This window comes from Mauremys mutica, chromosome 2 (genome assembly GCF_020497125.1).
Source record: "Mauremys mutica isolate MM-2020 ecotype Southern chromosome 2, ASM2049712v1, whole genome shotgun sequence".
NCBI lineage: Eukaryota > Metazoa > Chordata > Testudines > Geoemydidae > Mauremys > Mauremys mutica.
Genome location: NC_059073.1, coordinates 68,428,542 through 68,453,883, shown reverse-complemented (window position 1 = coordinate 68,453,883; position 25,342 = coordinate 68,428,542). Strand labels below are relative to the sequence as shown.

At 43.0% G+C, this 25,342-nt stretch overlaps 1 protein-coding gene across 5 annotated transcripts in view; it reads left to right on the top strand.

Moving 5' to 3' along the window:
- The window catches only part of UBXN2B (UBX domain protein 2B), a 40,915-nt gene extending 16,236 nt beyond the window's left edge, over positions 1-24,679 (top strand). For all 5 annotated transcript variants that reach the window (XM_045004731.1, XM_045004733.1, XM_045004730.1 and 2 more), the window contains exons 7-9: positions 5,674-5,811; positions 17,151-17,312; positions 22,964-24,679. In XM_045004731.1, the coding sequence (XP_044860666.1) occupies positions 5,674-5,811; positions 17,151-17,312; positions 22,964-23,126 (463 nt within the window). In that variant the 3' untranslated portion in view covers positions 23,127-24,679. The remainder of the gene's footprint in view (positions 1-5,673; positions 5,812-17,150; positions 17,313-22,963) is intronic.
- The last annotated feature ends 663 nt before the right edge of the window (positions 24,680-25,342 follow it).

The following is a 25,342-nucleotide window of genomic DNA, read 5'->3' as shown; positions in this document are numbered from 1 at the left end:
TGCCAGGGTAAGCACCCTGGCAGGCCGGGCTGGTTTGTTTACCTGCCGCGTCCGCAGGTTCGGCCGATCGCAGCTCCCACTGGCCGCGGTTTGCCACTCCAGGCCAATGGGGACTGCGGGAAGCGGTGAGGGATGTGCTGGCTGCCACTTCCCGCCAGCAGGTAAACCGTCCCAGCATGCCAGGGTGCTTACCCTGGCGAGCCGCGTGCCAAAGGTTGCCGATCCCTGATAGATTATAGATATCTGTATCTATACACACACACACACACACAGTATAAGTTTTAAACAAACAATTTAATACTTTACACAGCAATGATGATTGTGAAGCTTGGTTGGGGTGGTGAAGTCAGAGGCTAGAAGAGGGTGGGATATTTCCCACGGAATGTCTTATTGCTGAATGATGAACTAGCACTCGGCTGAGCCCTCCATGGTTAACACATTGTTGTTAATGTAGCCTCACAGTCTCCAAGGCAACACGAATGGAGGGAGGGGAGACAGCATGGCAGAGAGAGATAGAAACACACACATTGTGTGTGTTTGAGAGAGAGAGATGCACATTGCCCCTTTAAGTACACTGACCCCACTCCAAGTACATTGCCTTTTTAAGTAGACCAGCAAGTTGAGACAACAGCAGCTCCTGCCAGCAAGCTCCCTCCGTCCCCCCCTGCTCTGGAGATAAAGTACAGGAGAGTGGGGGGGACAGACACCCTGACATTAGCACCCTTCTTCCCCACCGTGCTCTGCACAGCAAGCAGAAGGCTCCTGGGAGCAGCTCCAAAGCAGAGGGCAGGACCAGCACAGGGCAGTGGGGGAAGGGTCAGCTGAACTGCCTGGCAATTGATAGCCTGCCTGGCGGCTGCCGCACAAAGAACTTAGGGGAGCAGGGAGCTGATGGGGGGTGGGGGAGGGGGCTGCCGGTCCACCCTAGTTTCAAGCCTCTACCAGCTCACTCCAACAGGCTGCTCTTTCTGCAAGCAGTGGCCGAAGCAGGCGTCTGCCAAACAACATTATAAGGGAGCATTGTGCAATTTTAAACTAGCATGTTCTTTAATTGATCAGCAATGTAACAATGAAACAACATTAACCAGGACGACTTTAAGTGAGGAGTTACTGTATATTGTCATAGGGACCTCTGCAATGGATCAAAAGGCATTTATGCCTCCTGGAATTTTATAAGGATTGATGTCGTACGCTTTCTTAATTTCCTCCTATCTTGAAAACTTTTTTTGTGATAGGGGAAGGACTGCAGTATGGGACTATTCCATAGACTATCTATTTATTATGCTGAAGCTGCATTGGGGACACCTCTGAAGCCTAAATGTTAGCGAGCATTATCTGCATATATACACACCCATTGCCACTCCATGCAAAGTATTTCTGTGTGAAAATATGCTCAGATAATCTACATAGGGGGTGTGCTTTTAGTTCCTGCTGTGCAGAATACATAGGTGCACATCTATGCTTTTTGCAGTCAGAAGAAAATATCTGAAGTTTTATTATTAAAATATGATGTTCACCATATTTTTATGATGGTTAAATACTATAAAAGCAAATTGTACATTAATTCAATCTCTTAGGGCTTATACATAGCACCGGCAAAATGTGCCAGAGAGTGGGATTTATAAAATGCTCTAACTACTCCTTGGAGACCTGCTGATTCGCTCTAAAAGGTGCCTAATTCCCATCGGATTATGATAATGTGAACTACACTTCTGCCCCGATATAACTTGGTCCTCGGGAGACAAAAACATCTCACCATGGTATAGGTGAGACCACGTTATATTGAACTTGCTTTGACCCTCCCTGCTCCTTGTTCCCTGACTGACCCCTCCAGAGACCCCCATCCCTAATCACCCCCAGGACCCCACCCCCTACCCAATCCCCCTGTCCCCTATCCATGCCCCCTGACAGGCACTCACAGGCAGCGGCGGGAAGCAGAGCAGCCCAGCCCCAGCCCGCTCCACTCCGCTACCTCCCAGCTGCGGTGCTCCACTTCCTGCTGTCAGGGAGTGCGGAGAGGTTGGGGAAAGAATGCCCCGCCGCACTCACCTGCAGCGGGAAGCGGAGCGATGCGGCCCCAGCCTGCTCCACTTTCCTTGCCCTGGCCCCAGCTGTGTCGCTGGGGGTTGGGGGGGAGGGGCGGAGTGGGGAAAGGTCCTGCACTCACCTGTGGCGGGAGGAGGAGGAGCACCGCGGCTGGGAGCTGGCAGAGTGGAGCTGCCGCCAGTGAGTGCGGGGAGGTTGGGGAAAGGATGCCTTCCGCACTCACCTGCAGCGGGAAGCGGAGTGACGTGGCCCCAGTCTGCCCCACTCTGTCAGCTCCCAGCCGCGGCGCTCCGCTTCCTGCCGCAGGTGAGTATGGGGGCCGTCCTTTCCCCAACCTCCCCGGACTCACCTGCGGCGGGAAGCGGAGCGCCGCGGCTGGGAGCTGGCAGAGCGGGGCAGACTGGGGCCGGGCTGCTCCACTTCCACTGCTGCCGGTGAGTGTGGGGGGGATCCCTTCCCCCAAGCCCCCTCCCCCGAGCGACACGGCTGGGGCTGGGGCAAGGAAAGCAGAGTGGGCTGCTCCCGGCCCCCTGCTAATCCCCAGGGCCACTCAGGGCCCCCAAAAGTGTCCCCCACAGCTCCTGCCTCCCAGATCCTGGGGGGGTAGCCCCTGACAGCCTGCGAGACCCTCTGCCCCTTATCCAACCCCTCAGCCCCAGCCTGGCCCAACACCCTTAACACGCTGCTCAGAGCAGCATGTCAGAGCTTTACCGCGTTGTATGCAAACCCGCGTTATATCGGGGTAGAGGTGTAATTTCCTTTGAGACCATGCCAGCAGAGTTTACATGGAGCAGTTAGAGTGCAGCATGTTAGCACTTTACAAGTCCCATACCCTGTGATATGTAGTCAGATGCTAAGATTGGCTCTCCACCTGGCCTGTGCCACAAATAACATAATTCTTCAATATGATGGCCATCTCCAGCAGTAGGCTCAGAAGTGCCAACTGAGATTCAAAATAATTTACGGCATATTCACTGCAACAAATGCCTCCTTCGTTTTGAATATTCATATTATGCTAGGCTGAGCAAAACAGTTGAGGCTATTCCTTAACATCAATAACGTTTTAATTAGGGCTGTCAAGCAATTAAAAAAAATTAATTGCGTGATTTAATAGCACTGTTAAACAATAATAGAATACCATTTATTTAAATATTTTAGATACACCGCTACCTCGATATAATGCCACCCGATATAACACGAATTTGGATATAACGCGCTAAAGCAGTGCTCCGGGGGGGCAGGGCTGTGCTGCGCACTCCAGTGGATCAAAGCAAGTTCAATATAACACGGTTTCACCTATAACGCGGTAAGATTTTTTTTTTGGCTCCCAAGGACAGCGTTATATCGAGGCAGAGGTGTATTTTCTACATTTTCAGATATATTGATTGCAATTACAACACAGAATATAAAGTGTACAGAGCTCACTTTATATTTTTATTACAAGTATTTGCGCTGTAAAAAAACAAAAGAAATAGTATTTCTTAATTCACCTAATACAAGTACTGTAGTACAATCTCTTTATCATAAAAGTTGAACTTACAAATGTAGAATTATGTACAAAAAAACTTCATTCAAAAATAAAACAATGTAAAATTTTAAAGCCTACAAGTCCTCTCAGTCCTACTTCTTGTTCAGCCAATCGCTAAGACAAACAAGTGTATTTACATTTACAGAAGGTAATGCTGCCCTCTTATTTACAATGTCACCAGAAAGTGATAACAGACATTTGCATGGCACTTTTGTAGCTAGCATTGCAACGTATTTATGTGCCAGATGTGCTAAAGATTCATCTGTCCCTTCATGCTTCAACCACCATTGCAGGGGACATGTGTCCATGCTGATAACGGGTTCTGCTCGATAACAATCCAAAGCAGTTTTTATATCTCTTATTGTATATGTATATATTAGATTGCATCCCTCTTCCCTCCACCCTTTACATGTTGATTGTTGTCTGAGATTGTAAGATCTTCAGGGTAGAGGTTGTGTCTTTGTATGTATTTGTACAGCACCTAGCACAGTGGGGCGATGTTACTAATTGAGGGCCCTGGGTGCTACTGCAATATAATAATCAGTTAATTATTTCTCAAGCTGTTTTTCCTCACCTGAATTGGATTATGATCCCTGTTAAGGACTGTGATTGATTGATTGACAGGCAAAAAAAAAGTATTGCATTAAAGTGGGGGGGGAGGGGACCTCCAGCCCACAGGCCGGATCCAGCCCACTACTTAATTTAATCCAGCCCGCAGCAAGTCTCCATCCTGAGCCTCGGTGCCCTCCCCTCCCACCCCCGCAGCTCCCGGGCGCAGGGGCGATCAGGGAAGCTCCGCATGCTGCCTCCAGCACCAGCTTCACAGCTCCCATTGGCCGGGAACCGCAGCCAATGGGAGCTGTGGGCGCGGCACCTGCGGGCATGGGCAGCATGCACTGCGCAGAGCCCCCATCTGCTCCTCCGCCTAGGGGCCGCACATGCCGGCCGTTTCCGGGAGCAGCGCGGGGCCAGGGCAAGCAGGGAGCTTGCCTTAGCCCCGCTGCACAGCCGACCAGGAGCTGCCTCAGGTAAGTGCCACGTGGCCAGACCCTGCACCGCAACCCCCAGGTCTCAGCTCCCTCTTGTATCCAAACTCTCTCTCCCAGCTCCTGCACCCCTACCTGCACCCCAACCCACACCCCAGTTTGAAACCCCCCTTCCTGCACCCTAACTCCCTCCCAGAGCCTGCAGCACCACCTGCACCCCAACCCCCTGCCCCAGGTCAAAACCCCCTCCCACACCCTAATTCCCTCTCAGGCCCCCAACCCCCTTCCCCTGCCCTGAGCCCCCTCCTGCACCCCAAACTCCTCATCCCCAGCCCCACCCCAGAGCCTGCGTCCCCAGCCGGAACCCTCACCCCCTCCCGCACCCCAACCCTCTGTCCTAGTCTGGAGTCCACTGCTGTACCCTGAACCCCTCATTTCTGGCTCCACCCCAGAGCCTAGGGGAAGCCCAAAGGCCCCCCCTCCCGCCGTGGGGCTGTGTGTGGCCCGCAACTGATTTTTTTTTTCTGTGGGTCAGTGGCCCCTCATAGAAAAAAGGTTCCCCACCCTTGCATTAGAGATTACTTGAGAAAACTTTAAAAATGTTTGATTACTGAAAAATTATAATATAATATTATAATTCCAGCAACTATTTTTAGACATTATTTCTAAATTCTGTTCCTCTCGATTATTTTTTAAATTCTCAATCAAAATATTAAAAATATCTATGTATGGGCAATATTCCATCTCACTTTTTTTAAAACACAGAACTCCCCAGTAACTTCATCTGCTTGAACATCATTTGCTATTGAATGTGGCTATTGAGATTGTACACTTATTCATTGTATCAGCGCACTCTAGATTTCAACTTGTGACTTAATAATGAACTACATTAATTATATATCCATTAGTCTTTATTTTTAACTCTAGCTTCTAGAAAAAGTAGGCGCAATTGGATTCCTCTGCATTTTGATACAGATAGGGCACTACTTTCCACTCTTTGTTAAAATATTGTTTAGGCTCTTGTAGGATCCATACTGAAATGTCTTACTGTACTGTAATTGGGAATTTGTACTGTGTACTTTAAGGAGACAATGGTTTATTTTTGTATTTAAGGGAGATTCCTTTGGAACTTCAACGGTTGGTGCATGGTGGCCAAGTTAACTTGGATATGGAAGACCACCAAGAACAAGAATATGTAAAGCCTAGATTGAAATTCAAAGCTTTCAGTGGAGAAGGACAAAAGCTTGGAAGGTAAAAATAAATTTAACAAATTAATGTTCTCTTCTGTCATGTACATGTGTAATTTGCAATTAAAGAGAAGCGTAGGGCTCAGGATGGGTGCAAAAGATACATTTTATTTTTCTATTTTCTATATTTGTTTTCTATGATGCTATTTTAAATAGAGCTTTCAGACACTGATTTTAATTGAGTTATCGGAGACTTCTGGAGAAGGTAACTCAGTGCACTTTCCACCTAACAGCAGTTAATACCAGAAGTGTTTACTGATCAGTCTTGGTCAGAGAATGTAGTGAATGAAAACCAATACTTGATTCACAAGTCAAATATGTCAAAACTTAAGAGTTAGAAGATCCTAGAATTAAGGTTGACTTTGCAATGTAATTCTGTCCCATTGTATGTACGCCTTATTTTACAGTCTTCAAGGCTGCAGAGAGTGTTTTGGGGGGTCTGAAACTGATGTCCCCATCCAAATAAAAAACCACTACCATGGAAATGAAAGTTTAAGAAGAGGAGAGAGGATGGGCGGGAGGGGTCAGCGAGGCCCCAGGCCTGTGTGGTTGCTGCCTTCCCCACAGGAAGGGATGCTCTTCTCTGCATGTAGCCTGGTCTTGCCTCTCTCTGAACTCTAGCCCTGCCACTAGCGGGAGTGGTATCCCTGATACTCCTTCCTCTGGGCTCTCAGCATGGTAGGGCCCCTCAAGCCTGGCATGATGATGCCAACAATGGTGACTGTGGGTTCTGGGCCTGGCTGAGATGGGCAATTCGCTCCCTGCATTATTGATGGCAGGCATCAAACCTGAGCGGCATTGCAATCCCGTTCACCATGTTGCAACACCTCTTCACTCAAATTTGGCTCGTCCGTCCCTTTGTCGTTTTGTGGGCCCTCTCAAACAGGGGCCCTAGGGCAAACTGCCCCTTTTGCCCCCTCCCATCTCTGGCAGCCCTCCTTAATTACATGATCACATACTCATTTTTGGATAAATTGGTCAAAATTTGGGCGGGGGGTCATGGGAACAGCAGAAGCTGCATCCTTGAAACCAGGGTGATACCCTTGCCAAATTTCAAGTCCCTGCTTCAAAGCATAGAGTTGCTATAGTTATAAGATTTATTTTTTTTTAACACTGGCAGAACAACATATTTTACCCTTATCTTTATTCTCAGATGTGGCTCAACCATTTTTGCTAAAATTTTACAAAAAATTCAGCCTGAAGTGGACACCCAGCATGGAACATTTCAGCCTGAATGCTTAACATTTGGCTAAGTTATAGGCAACTAAAAACAAGATCTTATAATGGATAGGGTGACCAAATTTCCCAACAGGAAAACAGGACACCACCTGGGGCTTGCCTGAGCCCTGCTGCCTGGGGTTGACAGCCGGAGCGCCTCTCCCCCTCTCCCATGTGGGGTTTGCCCTAGCCTTTCCCTCCCAGGGCAGGGCTGACAGACCTAGCCCCACCACCCGGGGCTGTGGCTGAAGTCTGAGTCCCGCTGCCCAGGTCTGACATACCGAGCCTTCCACCACCACTCCACACCACCCTCCCCTTCTCTTCCTCTCCCCCCCTCCCCCATGTAGGGCTCACCCAAGCCTTTTTCCCCCTCCCCCCAGCACAGAGCTGACAACCCTAGCCCCCCACCACCCAAAAAAACAACAACTTTTCCTCTGCTTTGGCAAAACTGCACTTGTCCCATTTGCTTTTGTGACAAATGAACACCTTTGCCACAAATGTCAGGACATCCTGGACAGGGCTTAAAAAGGGGACTGTCCCAGCCAAAACTGGAACGTTTTTGGGCAACATTAACAAAGGGTGGGACTATCGATTCTACCTATAATCATTGGAAAAAAATGTAAGCGGTATGTTAAGATTATTCTATTCAGATTTAAACTTGCTGCTTTATTACTGTTTCTAGAGTGACATGAAGTGGAATTTGACATTCATAGTGGAATGTCATTCCAATCTGCCAGATCAGTTTACCTAGACACTTGATAAATTAATTTATACATAGACCTGTCCTTCTGTTATTAAGGAAATGTAGCTGATTAAAAGTAATGGATTAATTGCCATGCAGATTGAAGCCCTTCTTTTATTGTTTGAATGGGTAGAATGCTGAGAGCCGCATTATAGGATTCCCCATGCCACCTTGCCAGTATGCCTCAGCCCTGATCTGGAAGGACCACAGTTTGTACATTTAAAACAAAAAAATCAAGGAGTACTTGTGGCACCTTAGAGACTAACATATTTATTAGGGCATAAGCTTTCATCAGGTGCATGCAGTGGAAAATACAGTAGGAAGAGAGAGAGAGAACATGAAAAAATGGGGGTGCCATGCCAACTCTAACGAGACTAGTCAATTAAGGTGGGCTATTATAAGCAGGAGAAAAAAAACTTTTGTAGCGATAATCAGGCTGGCCCATTTCAAACAGTTGACAAGAAGGTGTGAGTTACAGTAGGGGGAAAATGGGGAAATAGTTTTTAATTTGTGTAATGACCCATCTACGCCCGGTCTTTATTCAGGCCTAATTTAATGGTGTGCAGTTTGCAAATTAATTCCAGTTCTGCAGTTTCTTGTTGGAGTCTGTTTTTGAAGGTTTTTTTGTTAAAGAATTTGCCACTTTTAGGTCTGTAATTGAGTATCCAGGGAGGCTGAAGTGTTCTCCGACTGGTTTTTGAATGTTATATTTCTTGACGTCTGATTTGTATTCATTTATTCTTTTACATAGAGACTGTCTGGTTTGGCCAATGTACATGGCAGAGGGGCACTGCTGGCACATGATGGCATATATCACATTGGTAGACGTGCAGGTGAACGAGCCCCTGATCTTGTGGCTGATGTGATTAGGTCCTATGATGGTGTCCCTTGAATTGATATGTGGACAGAGTTGGCAACGGGCTCTGTTGCAAGGATAGGTTCCTGGGTTAGTGTTTTTGTTGTGTGGTTGCTGGTGAGTATTTGCTTCAGGTTGGGGGGCTGTCTGTAAGCGAGGACTGACCTGTCTCCCAAAATCTGTGAGAGTGAGGGATCGTCCTTCAGGATAGGTTGTAGATCCTTGATGATGCGCTGGAGAGGTTTTAGTTGGGGCTGTAGGTGACAGCTAGTGGCATTCTATTACTTTCTTTGTTGGGCCTGTATTGTAATAGGTGACTTCTGGGTATTCTTCCTGCTCTGTCAATCTGTTTCTTCACTTCAGCAGGTGGGTATTGTAGTTTTAAGAACGCTTGATAGAGATCTTGTAGGTGTTTGTTTGTCTCTGTCTGAAGGATTGGAGCAGATGCGGTTGTATCTTAGAGCTTGGCTGTGGACAATGGATCGTGTGATGTGTTCTGGATGAAAGCTGGAGGCATGTAGGTAAGTATAGTGGTCAGTAGGTTTCTGGTATAGGGTGGCATTTATGTGACCATCGCTTATGAGCAGTGTAGTGTCCAGGAAGTGGATCTCTTATGTGGACTGGTCCAGGCTGAGGTTGATGGTGGGATGGAAATTGTTGAAATCCTGGTGGAATTCCTCAAGGGCTTCTTTTCCATGGGTCCAGATGATGAAGATGTCATCAATGTAGTGCAAGTAGAGATGGGGCATTAGGGGACGAGAGCTGAGGAAACATTGTTCTAAGTCAGCCATAAAAATGTTGGCATAGTGTGGGGCCATGCGGGTACCCATAGCAGTGCCGCTGACTTGAAGGTATACATTGTCCCCAAATGTGAAATAGTTGTGGGTGAGGATAAAGTCCTTCACACTTAAGTCTTGATCATTGTTAATTCCTTGCTGTCTCACGTGAGACTGCCAAAAACTTCACCTACTTTGTTGGAGATTTTAAGGAAGGCACCAGTTCAATAGGAATTTCATGGAGACCACTAATTCATTCAACCTTATAGCTGTTAGTACTTGGTCTGTATTTGATCCAATGATCAATATAAATAGAAAACTGTATGTTCCATTACTAATTCCCTGAGCCATCCAACCCCCATCCTTCTCTGTCATTTTCTGCTTTTAGCCATGAACATTTTCATAGTCTGATACTTGACCAAGTTCCTAATGGGATTTCTGTATGGCAGCAATTAAAGCATCTATTGGCTGAAATGCCAGTGGCAGAAATATTGTGATATAATATATGAACTGGTAACATCTTTGATTATAAGACTCCCAGCTACACTATTGACAGGTCTAGTATCCTTAAACAGAAGAGAGATTCATTTAAGAATCCTGCTTGATTTATTTGATACAAAATGAATATGAACAATAAATTGCATGATTTTAAAAGCTTAATTCCAATGAAATCCTGGTGAGAGCTTCAAATGCTCACAAAAAGCTGAAGTACATAGATGATAATAGTTGTTGAAATATAAGCAATAATGTTAAAGAATCTGACATCTGCCTTTGAATTGCTTAGTCTGGTATCTGGGGGCAAGAATATGTGGATTATAAAATTCTAAACAGTTACATAACAGTACAACTACAAAATATGTTCTAGTGACTGAGCATCTGAGATGTGACATTCAGTTTGCATCCCTAATCAGACTTGAGATATTATACCTTTTTAGACAAGGCTCTAAAAATCTGTTCAAGGTAACTCAGCAAGAATAAGCAGCAACAAATATACTTGTAACATTCTGTCATCAAGCTTTTCTGTAACACAAATTCATAGGCTCCAGAGCAACCTTATAAGCTAACTCAATAATGCCTAACAGTTGAATAGTAAACACCTCAACTGCTTGATGCTCACCATGTTATATAATATGTATTAATTTTGTCAGCAAGACAGTTCTGATACCTTTTTGGAAATAGCTTAATTCATTTTAAACTATGTAAAAATAGATCTTATTACAGTATAAAATAAATATATAACATATCTAAGATCACATAAGCAGATTTGTTTGATTACAACAGGCAATAGCTACATATTGTTGTTGATTCAAAACTCCTCTTCAGTTTCTAACTCTCCAAGTCTTCCTTCTTTGCACTTAACTGACATATTCAAATGAATTTTCTGAAAAACCTTTCATTTGCAGGTAAGATGTGTGGGATGTAAGTGTCAAAAGCTGGTTCCATTAATTGCATGGGATTTTGATTTGGAGCTTTCAGTATAAGCCAATGGTGGGCAATGTAGCAATAAATGAAGCCAAGTCCGTCAGTCTGTTCCAGTGGAGCGCCCCCACGGGGGTTTTCCACGTCCTTTTATTATAAGTGGTTACATAAATCATCCTATTATGTGCATGTACTAACTCAGTCCAACTTCTTGCCCCTTCTCCTGATTGGTGCTTTATGCACTGCGTGTTCCAGTGGTAAACACCTGGTCGGCGCTTAATCAGTGTGTCTCCTGATCGGATGTTGAGGGGGGGGAGCCACTTCAGCCGCTCTAAATTCGGGGGCGGTCTTCCTACCCCCTTAGTGCTTAAGAAGTGTAAAGTTCCTACAGGGCAACCTGCGGCCCACGGGCTGCACGCAGCCTGTCAGGGAAATCCACTGGTGGGCCACCAGACAGTTTGTTTACATTTGCATGGCGACCCGCAGCTCCCAGTGGCCGCGGTTCGCCATTCCCGCACCACTTCCCGCAGCTCCGATTGGCCGGGAATGGCAAACTGCGGCCACCGGGAGCTGTGGGCAGCCGTGCAAATGTAAACAAACTGTCTTGCGGCCCACCAGCGGATTACCCTGACAGGCCGCAGGTTGCCCACCACTGGTATAAGCTATAAGCCATGTCTGATTACTGACATGACAAACTTGAGTAATGTTCTCTCTCGCTTTCTCTGTCCCCAGCATCTTTGCACATTTCATGCCATTCAAATATCTTAAATCAGAATGATTTTTCTTCCATTTTAGAAAATACTTTCATAATTTTCATCAAGACTGTCTTGAGCTCTGTGTGTTACCAGCTGTTGGCACCAGAAAGATATTTTTATTCTTCCAAGAATTTCAGATCTGTTTTCCTCCTGCTTTGCATCCCAGTTCTCCTAGCTTCCGTTACTTGTTAAGGATTATGGGCCAAATTTATCATGTTGTAACCACATTGACTTAAATGGAGTTCAATTTTGGACTCAGGTTTTATTCAATCTTGATCAGAAAAAATATCTGTAGATAGAAAGGGAAAATTACCTAACGCTTAACACTCTTCATCACTTCCTAATCCCTGCTACTTCATTTAGTACCAAATTATAGCTGGTCCTGTGCTCGAGTAGAAGAGGGAACCTCTTTGCAGTGCACCACTTTCTTCCCAAGGCAAGTAAATCTTTTAAGAGAAATAAATGGACCTGCAGTGTGGTGTTAGAAAAGCTACTTGTACTTTGGTCTCTAAGGACCACAAAACCTACACTAAATAATGTATTGTATTGTGTATATATGGTTCAACACATTTTATATATATAGTAATATATAGCAGGAATCTGGGTTGTGCATGCACAGTCCATTCCGTCATCTTAGTACTGAAGCATGAGTGGAGGAAGAGGTGTGCTAGAGGTGATCTAATTAAACCTCCAGGAAATATTCCATTATAAACACCTATTTCTACATTAGAGAATTCCTTAAAATGCTGTCAAGTGAAATTTTTATATATTGTCAATGGTTAAACTAAGTTTGAAAGGAATTGGGTGGGTACTTCTTAAAATTAGACAAGTATAAAATTATTACTTAGCTATAGAATCATAGAATGTAGGACTGGAAGGGACCTGTGCTGAGCCAGAACCAAATATACCAAACGGGTGTTTGTCTAACCCAGGGGTAGGCAACCTATGGCACGCGTGCCAAAGGCGGCACGCGAGCTGATTTTCAGTGGCACTCACACTGCCCGGGTCCTGGCCACTGGTCTCGGGGGCTCTGCATTTTAATTTAATTTTAAATGAAGCTTCTTAAACATTTTAAAAACCTTATTTACTTTACATACAACAATAGTTTAGTTGTATATTATAGATTTATAGAAAGAGAGCTTCTAAAAACGTTAAAATGTATTTCTGGCACGCGAAACCTTAAATTAGAGTGAATAAATGAAGACTCGGCACAGCACTTCTGAAAGGTTGCTGATCCCTGGTCTAACCTGTTAAAAACGTCCTATGATGGGGATTCCACAACCTGTGTCGGTAACCTATTCTAGTACTTAACTATTCTTATAATTAGCTTTTCATAATATCTAACCTAAATCTCCATTGCAGCAGATTAAGTCCGTTACTTCTTGTTCTACCTTCAGTGGACCTGGAGAACAATTGATCACCATGCTCTTTATAACAGCCCTTAACATATTTGAAGACTGTTTTCAGGTCCCCCCATTCCCCCCAGTCTTCGTTTCTCAAGACTAAACATTCCCAGTTTTATTAACCTTACCTCATAGGTCCAGTTTTCTAAACCTTTTATCATTTTTGTTGCTCCCTTCCGGACTCTCTCTCTATTTTGTCCACATCTCTGCTAAAGTGAGGCCCCCAGAACTGGACAGAGTGCTCCAGCTGAGACCTCACCTGTGCTAAGTAGAGCAGGAGAATTACCTCCCAGGTCTTACACATGACATTCTGGTTAACACACCCTAGAATGATATTAGCTTTTTTCACAACTGCATCACATTAACTCATTCAGTTTGTGATCCAGTATAACCCCCAGATCCTTTTCAGCAGTACTAATGCCATGCCAGTTATTCCCCATTCTGTATATGTGCATTTTGATTTTTCCTTCCTAAGTGTAGTGCTTTGCACTTGTCTTTGTTGAATTTCATCTTGGTGATTTCAGACGAATTCTCCAATTTGTCAAGGTCATTTTTAATTCTAATCCTGTCCTCCAAAGTGCAAGCAGCCACTCCCAGCTTGGAGTTACCTGCAAATTTTGTAAGCATACTCTCAAGTCATTAATAAAAATATTGACTAGTACTGGACCCATTGTAAATCCCTGTAGACCCCACTAGATATGTCCCTCCAGTTTGAGAGTAAACCACTGATAACTACTCCTTCAATACAGTGTTTCAATTAGTTTTGCATCCACTTTATGGTAATTTCATACTTCTTTTGCTTTTGAGAACGTCACGTGGGACTGTCAAAAGCCTTACTAAAATCAAGATGTATTACATCTTTTTCCCTATCCATTTGTCTAGTAACCCTGTCAAGGGAGGAAATTAGGTTGGTTTGGTATGATTTGTTCTTGACAATTGACTATTTCTTATAACCCTATTATCCTCTACATGCTTACAAATTGATTGTTTAATAATTTGTTCCAGTATTTTTCAAGGTATCGAAGTTAGGCTGACTGGTCTATAATTTCGCAGGTTGTTTTCCCCTTTTTAAAGATAGGTACTATATTTACCCTTGTTCAGTCCTCTGGAACCTCACTGATCCTCCATGAGTTCTCAAAAATAATCACTAATGGTTCTGAGTTAGTTCCTAAGGTGAATTTCATCAGGCCCTGCTTACTTGAATATATCTAGCATATCTAAATATTTTTTAACCTGTTCTTTCTCTATTTTAGCTTGTGTTCCTTGCCCTTGTAGTTAATATTAATCGTTCAAACCAGTGTTTCCCAAACTTAGGACGCCGCTTGTGTAGGGAAAGCCCCTGGTGGGCCGGGCCAGTTTGTCTACCTGCCCGGTCTGCAGGTTCCGCCTATTGCGGCTCCCACTGGCCGCAGTTCGCCGCTCCAGGCCAATGGAAGCTGCTTGAAGCAGCAGCCAGTACGTCCCTCAGCCCGTACCGCTTCCAGCAGCTCCTGTTGGCCTGGAGCGTCAAACTGCGGCCAGTGGGAGCCGCAATAGGAGGAACCTGCGGACGGGGCAGGTAGACAAACTGGCCCGGTTTGAAGTATATTATCACAATTTACCTTTAATGAAGACTGAAGCAAACTATGCATTAAACACCTCAGCCTTCTTGTTGTCATCCATTAGCTCTCCTTTCCTGCTAAGTAGAGGACATAGTACATATATGTTATGTATGTGGAAGTGGTTTCCATGTGATAAATTTCAGAGCTATTTTATAAATTTGTTTAACCTGTGTCTTTGCTCCCCTCACTTATCTTCCATCTCCCTGGACTTAATCTTGCATTACAAACACTTACTCAGCTTTAAATAGCTTTTACTTTTTTAAAAATATTAACCTGCCAGCCAAATTATTTCTCTTCCTTTCCTGCAAAATTACACCTGCCCAAGCCCTGGAGAGGCAAGATTTAGTCCTAGGCCAGTAACAACTTTTCTCTCCATAAAAAAATGTGATCTTTCAGCCCTGCAGAGTTAGAAGCAGAAGTTTTATATCATTGGAAAGGGGAAACTATCAGCTTCTAGCATTCTTCCTGCTCTTGAAAATCTATTTTAGGTCACTGTCACAGATGGCCTGTGGCTTATGATCTTTGGCTTCCTCTGACCCCTTTACACTGTGGACTCATTGTAATAAAGGAATTTGGCTTTCCAGATGGAGGGATATGAAAGGGCCCTACAAGGCCAAATTCTTAACTTGTGTAAATCTGCATAGTTCTGTTGATTTTTAACAGTGATGCCAGTTGACACAAGCTGAGAATCTGGATCATTATGTTTAAAATAGCATGCACAATGTATCACATTGTGATATAAAAGTTTTCTCAACACTGGACGACATGCATGTTTTAGAACTCATCGCTTAACCTCTTCTGAGCAATATGCCCATGCCAAACTCATGCAGCTAAAACCTTTCATACCACACCATCATGTATTCCCTACATATTTTGTGCATGTATGTGTAGATACACATATTATACTGTATATAAGTAGTAGAATACTCCATGCTAGAAAAAATGATTTTATGCTGTCCTTATATTAATTTTTTTATGTTCTAATGATGTTAGTTTCCAGTCTTACAAAATTTGCATCTCATCACTCAAGGATGTATAAATAGCTCTTAATGTATGTACTTCCGATGTTGTAGCCCCTAAGGTCTTAACTCCATAAACAGTGGGGAAAGGTAATCTAATAGATACAAAATTCATTAGAGAGTATGTGATTAAAAGACTAACTTGTTTGTCACACAGTGGTCATTTTCCCAGGTTTTCTTTAACAAAGCATCATTTTTAAACTTTTAAGAATAACCATATTGCTGAATAATGTTTACATAAATTAAATGGGGCATGATTCCTTACTGCAAATGAGTATGCAATGTAAATTAGCCAAACCTAGAATATGAGGCTAGGGAAAGAGGAATCAGTACTAAAAACAAATAAAAATGTGGGTGATATAAATCACATAAATGTTAAATTATATACAGACTTATATGACCAAGAAGGAAGAAGTAGAAAGCAGATAAATTTGGCATTAGTGCATTCATTAAAGCACAGCGGCTAGGTGTGTGAAAAATAGTCCATGCTGTAAACATTACAGTTTCTGAAAGCTTTTTTTCTTTTCAAGATTATCTACTTCACCCTTCTCTATCATGAGATTATAGCACTCTCAGATTCAGATCCTGACCAGGATGTAATCTCCAACCCAAAATCAAACCCTACCTACACCTAACCAGAGCCAAAACACTGCCCTTCACCATCTTTACAATAGATCTACCAATCCCTATACTAATCAGCATTCTTGTGCGAAAAAGGCCAAATTCAGAGGTGACTTAAATGGTGGTGTAAACTAAATATCAGTAAATCAGCATAAATAATATCCTGAGAGGGTGAAAAGACAGAGAGAGGTTGTAGCAGGCACAGTCAACAAGGTGTATGAAAGCATAAGCTAAAGCACTTAGGGCCAGCTGCCAATGTATAATTTACATACCACTTACATTATCTCCAAATATGGCCCATAAGGTACAATTAATAAAATTAAAATCATGCACATGTTGTTTCATGCTCTAGTATTAACATACACAAAAATGTTGTTTTATGATCATCTATCTGTGTGTGTGTGTGTGTGTGTGTGTGTGTGTATATATATATATATATATATATATATATAAAATATATATATAAAGTGTATTAGCCTTCCCTTTTATAGTAGTGACATGCATTAAATTAGGGATGTAAAATGTTTACCGGTTAACCGGTAAACATTAGTCTTACCGGTTAACCCACCGTTAACCCCTGTGCCTGCTCCGGCCCTTTAATCGATTAACCATTTAAATGAAATAATTTTAATCGTTTAAATGGTTAACTTTTTAAACAATATTTATATCCCTACATGAAATCGTCCTGTATATAAAAAATCATGTACAAGAAACCTCATGTATGGAGAAAATGTTCTTGTGTAACTAAATGCACGTATATAAAATTTTATCCATATATTAATGCAAACAATTTTGACACTCTTTTCAATACTCAAGTCAATTAGTAGACAGTGCATGATACTGGTTTCAGATAGAAAAGAAAGATAAATGTTGTAGAATGCATCTTTTTCAGTTGTGCTTTCTTTCAGTAACACCTATACTTCAATCCTTTAGCCTCACACCTGAAATTGTCAGTACACCTTCTTCCCCAGAAGAAGAGGATAAATCCATTCTTAATGCAACTGTTCCGATTGATGACTCCATTGCAACAACTAAAATTCAGATTAGGCTAGCGGATGGAAGCCGTTTGATACAAAGATTCAATCAAACACACAGGTAAACTAATGCCATAGAGATACAAGTAACCATGCTTCTTTCAGTAAGACTGTTTTGTATCTAATAGATAGAAAAGGAACTAAAATAGCAGCTGGCATATAAAAAGGCAAGAATGATGGTAAAACAGGGTAAAGTGTATAAGCAGTTTATTAATTATGAATGTTTGCAGTAGAGGAACACTCGATATAGAATAACACTTCTGGAGGTGATCAGATTCAGGCATTTGGTAACTGTTAAATTCATATAATTTTGGGGAGGGATAGCTCAGTGGTTTGAGCATTGGCCTGCTAAACCCAGGGTTGTAAGCTCAATCCTTGATGGGGGCACTTAGGGATCTGGGGCAAAATCAGTATTTGGTCCTGCTAGTGAAGGCAGGAGGCTGGACTCAATGACTTTTCAGAGTCCCTTCCAGTTCTATGAGATATGTATATCTCCATATATTATATTCATCGTCCGTACTCATATTCTGGCTTTTAGTTTGGATATTGGTTTGAGAAGCACTTTTGTTTGGCTGGTTGATATGTGGTGTTATGCAATTACTTATCTGTTCTAAGGGTGCATTTGTTCAGAGTCTGGCAAAGTTATACTGTTGTCACATTTCCCTCTCTACATGTATGTGAGAGCTATGGTAGGCAGAGTGAGACAGTTTCGGCTATGGTGCAAAGGGCAGAGGGACTAGCAATGTTAGGGCTCTTTATTTTAGCAGACATGAATAGTATAGCCTCTCTTCTTTCCCAGTATTTGGTTGAGAGCAAGGTGGCTGAGGCACAGTCCAATTAAAATAATGGTGATGCTGGCAGGTTGGGAATAGAGCTGTGCAGGAAACAGATTTCCTGTCCTGTTAAAATTGTTGAGGTTTCAAAAACACTCCCATTCTGCATATGGACAAAACAGTGACATTTTAGGTAGTTGCAAAGAGCTGGAGAGAGATGCACTCCAGAATAGTTAACGCCTGGTGCATAGAGGACTCACCTGGGATGTGGGAGGCTATGTTCAGGTCTCTGGTCTGAATCAGGCAGAGGCAAGACTCGTACTTGGATCTCCCATATCCAGTTGAGTGCCCTAACCAATGAGCTATTCTGGTCATGGTGGTGGAGGGTGTCTGTCTGTCTCATTTAGACCAGAAATTCCATCGTCAACCCAGGAAACCTTTCCTGACAAAAGTTTTGTTGAAACTGGCATGTTCCTGCAGAAAGTTTTGGCAGATCAGCATTTTGTGACAAACCACTGAATTGAATGTTTCTGACCAGCTCAAGCTGGGAAACTGATAGAACGTGTGACCCAGGAGTTGCTTTTCCCCATTATTGAGGGAGTTTTTCCCAGTCTTGAAGGAGCTTTGCCATCCAGGAATGGAAGGGGGATTCTGGATCCCAACCTGCCCCTAGGTTCCCAGGTAGCATCAATAGCCTGCAGCACTTGTTTCCATGTATTTTGTTAGGCAATAGTGACCCTTTCTCTCACATAGTTGTCATAGTTATCCAAGCACTGATAATGTCAATATAGAGCACACTTCACTGGCCAATGTATGGTAGAGGATCAGTAAGGAACTACACCTACTGCAGAGTGCTGCTGTCTGCTTGCTTAGTTGTTGGTTAAAGAGGACATATTACACTAACTCTTCAAAGATTGCACAGGCTTATTATTTTCTTCTGGGAGAATTTTTCAGCATTAATTTTTTTCTCGAGCCCTATATAATTTGTATCTAGGCTGGCTTAAAGATGACTTCTTATTCTGTGTGTTGACAGTAATTATGATGTCATACTTTTGCTGACAGTTTTTAGATTGTGGCTGGTAGATCGGGTATTCAGCAGAAGACTTTGTTTTTTGGAACATATTCCTGTCCCCAACCACCATTTTTCTGTCAGAGGTAGTCTGCTGACTTTTAGGGTACATCAGGGGTGTAGACATGGGTGGGTCTGTGTGGATCGTAGCTCACTCAGACCCACCAGAATCAGTCTGTCTGAATGCCAAGTTTAAGTCAATTTATTCATGGCCTTTATTTTGGAACCATGCACCATGAAGGTGGGAGCTCAGGTATTGGACATTGCCCATCCACCATGATTTGGGGCCCACCCAAATTTTGATGCCTAGCTACGCCACAGGGGTACAGTGTAATATTTCTCTTTTCATTCAGATTTGGCCCTGGCTGGGAAGTAGGGACAGCGCTAATCACTGGGAATTGAAGCTGATTAAGGAACTGCCATAACTTAGTTTGGCTCTGTCATTCCATGTTGCGTATTGGATTTTATGCATGTACTCAAACCACTGAAGGAGTAAATTACATTGAAAAATAAAACGAATTTATCTAGTGAACTCCTATGCCACCACCTTCATTCTTCAAGATGTGTCCCTACGGCTGCTCCACTCCAGGTGCTCATGTGCCTTTTGAGCCTTTGATTGGAGATTTTCAGCTAGCAGTGTCTGTTCAGCTCTCGCATGTGCCTTGTGCCGGACATCAAGGTTATATAGGGCTGCACAGGCAAACTGCCCTTAGCTTTTTCTCAACTACTTTGGCCTTAGTGTATCTACCTTGGCCATTCTATTTTTCCTTAGTGTTAAGATACTTAGTGTAGCAGTTACTAGTATAGTTAGGGTGGTATAGTTAGAGCAAACACAGCCAGCATCGAGGAAATGCTTTTGAGAGCACAACTTTGGTGGACTGGACATGTCATCAGAATGTAAGACCACCATCTCCCAAAACAGATCCTGCATGGGGAGCTGAGGCAGGGCAAAACAAAGAAGTGTCATTGGTATGATAACTAAAGATAACTTGAAATGCAGTCTGTAGTGGGCTGGGATCAATCTCAAAGAACTTGAGCAAACAGCTCAGAACAGGACTCACTGTTAGTCTCTGACAAGATTAGCAAGCCATGGCTTTGAGCAGGATTGACAAAATCGTTTCCAGGCTGCATGTGAAAGACGCCATAGAGGTTCATTGTTAAATATCATGGACATGGACTTCCTGTGCCCTCAGTGCGGCCGACTCTGTGCATCAGGGTTTGGACTTCAGAATCATAAGCGTATCCATAGATAAGAATTGTAATGTCGTCGTCATCAGCAATGGACGACTACTATGGAGAGACTACTAGTAGTAGTAGTTACAGTCAGTTTGTATAGATAGTTAGGGGGAATTGTTTTGTTCTCTGTACCCCTTTTTCCTTTGGGAGACTCATTTTCCTGGCAGGGCATGCCTGGCTCACCAGGCTTCAGATGCTGTCTCTCCTGCTGAGAGGCTATTCTTGTAAACGATGGCCCCTCTAAGTGTGGTCATTGCTTGGGGGAGTCCCATATCTCTCAAAAGTGCAACTTTTGCTTGGCCCTCAAGTCTAGGCCAAGGAAGAACAGGGAAACCAAGCGAAGACTGTTCGTGATGGAACACTCCCTGCAACCAGAACTGGGTCAGGAGACACCTCCCACCTCCCCAATACCTGTCCTCAGACAAACCCAGAGCATGCCTTTTACACTGGGGCAAGCTTCCCCCAAGGAAGGGAAGATTTTGGAGGCTTCTGGGAAAACTCCCAAAAAGAGAAGTGTGGACTCTCACTCCAAGGAGCCAGCCCCAGAAAAGACCAAGTCTCCCTGTCAAGTCTATGGTCTCTGAGGGTACTGTTGAGGCCAAAGATTCCTCTCCTTTACCCACAAGGAGAGCAGGCATTGGGCACTGTCGAGTTCAGCCCAGCAGTCAGTACCAATGCATCCGACCCAGCCAGCAGTGCCATTACTCCCCTTAACCCAGCCATTGGTACTGATGCAGTTTATCCAGCTATCAGTGCCAGCACATTTGGCATGATCCCCCTTTTCACCTGGAGTGCAATCATCATCAGTACCATTGGCTTTGGCGACCATGACCTGGGCTACTGCTTCAGTACTGGATCCCTTCTCAGTATCACAGGAATTCCAGTATTCTGAGGACCTTATGGTATCTGATGGACCGGACTCCCTGCTTCTTATGGGTACTGAGTGCCTTTCAGTACCGAGATGCCAGTCTCTGGGCTACTGTCCTCTGGCACCGTAGGAATCTCCACCATTTTCAATGGGTGCCCCCTACCCCCATGGAATGACATGGAGGAGAAAGAGGGAGACTTTCAATCAGTCTCCTCTGTCTTGGTCAGAGGTTCACCAACCTGCCCCTTCAGGAATTCCTTTTTGACCAGTCACAGGGAGGATTGTATTGGTCACCAAGGGTGATGGAACCAACCCTGTATTCCAGCTTCACTTCCTCATCTGTGTCATCAGATCTGATACATCAATAGGTTCTACAGTATCATCTTCAGTTCTGGACTCTGTTTTGAAGCTCCCTCCTCCTTCTGGGGATACTGCCCAGAAGTCACCTGAAGTGGAGCACCAATGGGGACGCTAAGAAGAAGAGGAGGTTACTCAACTTGTGCAGTAACTACAGTCTTTGAGATGTGTAGCCCTCTGGGTGCTCCAGCACCTACCCTCCTTCCCCTCTGCTTCAGACTGTTCCTTAGGGGACAATTGGGTAGAGAAGGAACTGAGGCCAGTTTTCCTGCACACACCTATATAGCCTTGGGGAGGCATAAACGAATGCATAGCTAAACAGAGGCATAGACGAATGAATAGGAGGCATAGATGAATGCATAGCTAAACAGACACTGCTAGCTGAAAATCGCTGATTAAGGACTCAAGAGGCTCATGCACACACCTGAAGTGGAGCACTTATAGAAGGACACAGCTCAAGGTTATTTTACAAGATGAGTAACTTTCTATTGTATGATAAGACAAACCATACATCCATTCTTCTTTTCAGTCATTGTATTCAGAAAGCAAGAATCCCTAGATTATCACCCTAATCGTTTGAAGAATATGATCAAAATACAGTGTAACAGGGTCAGGCCAGATGGCCACAGGAGAGTGGTAGAAGATAGATACATTAGCCCCAGATTAAGCAGGTTCCTTTTCCCTGAGTAAGATAACAGGGACTATTCCAGAACAATCAGGAATCTGCTAGAACCAATTAAGGCAGGCAGGCTAATCAGGGCACCTGGTTAAAAGAAAGACCTCCCTTCAGTTAGTGAGAGGCACGTAAGGAGCTGGGAGTGAGAGGATGTGCTGCTGGAGGACTGAGGAATACAAACAGCATCAGAAAGAAGGTCCTGCAGTGAGGACAAAGAAGGTGTTGGGGGGAGGTCATGGGGAAGTGGCCCAGGGAGTTGCAGTTGCCACACAGCTGTTACAGGAGACATTGTAGACAGCTGCGATCCACAGGACCTTCGGCTGGAACCCAGAATAGAGGGCGGGCCCAGGATTCTCCCATTCCCCCAACTCTCTCTGTTTGACACAAGAGGAGTTGACCTGGGCTCTGAGTCATATCAGAGGGGAAGGTCTCTGGCCTGTCCCCGACCCACTAGGTGGGAGCACCAAGACTGCAGGGATTGTTCTCCTCCCTTTCCCCCATGCTGAACCTCTGAGGCGAGCAAATCCTCTGGAAAGTGCAGGACCCACCAAGGCAGAGGAGGAACTTTGTCACAATAGGTATACAATCAAAAGTGTGTTTGTAAATAGTGCATGCTGTATGTGCAGTATTCAAATTTTTTGCCTTTACTGGTGTTGGCAGCTGATTCCTGTATAAATTAAATCATTAGTAATTTTTCAGTGTTTATATAATACCATGATATTTATTTCAACAGGATTATGGATATTCGAGACTTTATTATCCAGTCCCATCCTGCATTTGCAGCAGCTGACTTTGTTCTTGTGACTACATTTCCAAATAAAGAGCTAACAGATGAAAGTCTGACACTACAAGAAGCAGATATACTTAACACTGTGATTCTTCAACAACTAAAGTAATCTTGCACCTGTCAGTGCAATATAGCTTTTGGGGATAGGTATTGTGCCAAACAAGGATGCTTCCAGTGGTGTGGAGGGAGGGAATCAAATCAACATCTTCTTTCACTTGTACAGATCAGTTTTGTTTTTGTTTCTGTTCTGTCTTCCAATGATAGCATATTTGAATCAGATTTTAGAGTGATTTCTCACCAAATGTTTTTACAGTTTTAAAACTAAGCTTGTATAAATCGATATGTTCCAAAACCTAACAAAAACTAATAAGCTACTTGAGAAACACAGCTATCACTTTATTATTCAGATATTTTTAGGGCAGAAAAGCAGTTTTTTCAGGGAGTCAGTGTCTTTTTACACACTTGGTAAGTCTTGCACTAAGGAAATGATTTATGCTGCAGTGACAAACAGCCTTTTGAACACTTAACCCAGTAGGTTGAGATATGTTTATTTCCCTTAGCACATAGATTTTCAAGTATTCTCTTTGTAAGTTGACATGTGTACGTGCCCTAATATGATTTTAAAGTATTCGGTTTATAGTGTTTTGTTGGTGCAGTATAATTATTTTATGTAATTAACCTATAAATATTTTTCCTGTAAATTATCCTATAACCTTCACTATTAATGGATCAGTAAAAAAAAACAAATCTCAGCCTTTTCTGAGTATATTTAATATTGTTCTCACTGATATTTAATATTTTTCTCACTCATGCTCCAGTTGTAATTCTCATGTTGCAAAGAATTTACTTTAAACAGAAATGGTAGAGTAATAGCAACTAATGGACAAACATCAAGTTCGACATTTTCAAAAGAAATGGCTTGATGATCACATTCAAACACCCATGTTCAATCGAGACCTATGCAGATACATAATTCAATGCGTAAGCAGTTATTTAGGTGCCCAAATAACATTTGTGTGCACAAACACAAAACTTGTTTATGCAGTCACTTGAATACACAAAAGATGATGTGCAGTTTTGTATGCAGTTTTGTACCTGGACTTCAGCTCTCCATATTTGGTATTTTGACCAAAAGTATTATATTTTTAAAGTAGTGCAATGGTGATTTAATTATGCAATTTTCTTTATTCTCACTGGCAGCTGTGTGATTAAACCATGGCAATTATTTGAAAATACATTCTTTTCAAAGAGTTTAATCCTGCATTCTGCTATGCAGATAGAATAGTGTGAAATAGAAAATGGGTTCCTGTACTTACACAGCCACAGATATTATAAATCTGCATACTGTGCATCAAAAGAGGATCAAACCTTAGATGAGGAGAATGGGCTGCATCCTATGTGCCAGAATGTGTAGAATGTTGTCTTTAATATTATTATTTCCCAAAAATTTGAAACTTATTTCACTATACGTAGCTCACCCTTGGTCAGTAGAATTTATTTTAAGTTCTTACCTCAAAGTAGGCATTTCCAACTATAAGTAATATTCAATCATTTGCAACCATATATGAGGTCAAATGTTTTGCAAGACAAATATCTGCATGATTTAAACAATCACAAATACATTGTGTGTGCTAATCAATAAAGAAAAGATTAAGATAAAAATGTCCCAGACAACTTTTTCATATTCTGTTCTCTTTTATGTTGTGACAAAGAAGCAGTTGTTTGTGTGGTTTGCATGGTGAGTGTTGTGTATTTGGGATGAGGGAGGAAGGAAATATGTTTAAAACAATTTTAAATACTAGACCTAAATACTTGGTACATAAAATATAGATTTCCAAGTCAGAATTCTGATATGGATCTGAACCACTCCGAACTTTGGCCATGTTTGGATTCAAGGAGTAGCTTCACGTCCATCCCTAATAAAATGTAAGCAGTGCACAGGTAATGATAACTTAAACAGCTTACTTTGATGCATAAGGAACTGTGGTTACATAAAAGAAATAGGTTTTCATTTTTCAGGGTTGTTCAAAGACATATAACTACATATTGTCACCCTTTCTTTATTTTAAATAGCCAGTGAACTTCTAATGTAAGAGCTTCGTAACATCTGGGTAAAAGTCTTTACTTCAAGATTAAAGAGCTCAGAGAAAATACAACATCTATTTATTGATATCTTTGGAGATATTAAGGCAGCAGTTTTTAAACTTTGAGCTAAGCTCCACCCCACCCCCCTTGACCTACAATTTTTGATTGCACCCCCAACTCAGGCAAAAATAGACAATACTTGCCCCTCCCCCCTCAGGTTTTCAGGCTGGGGGAAGGTGC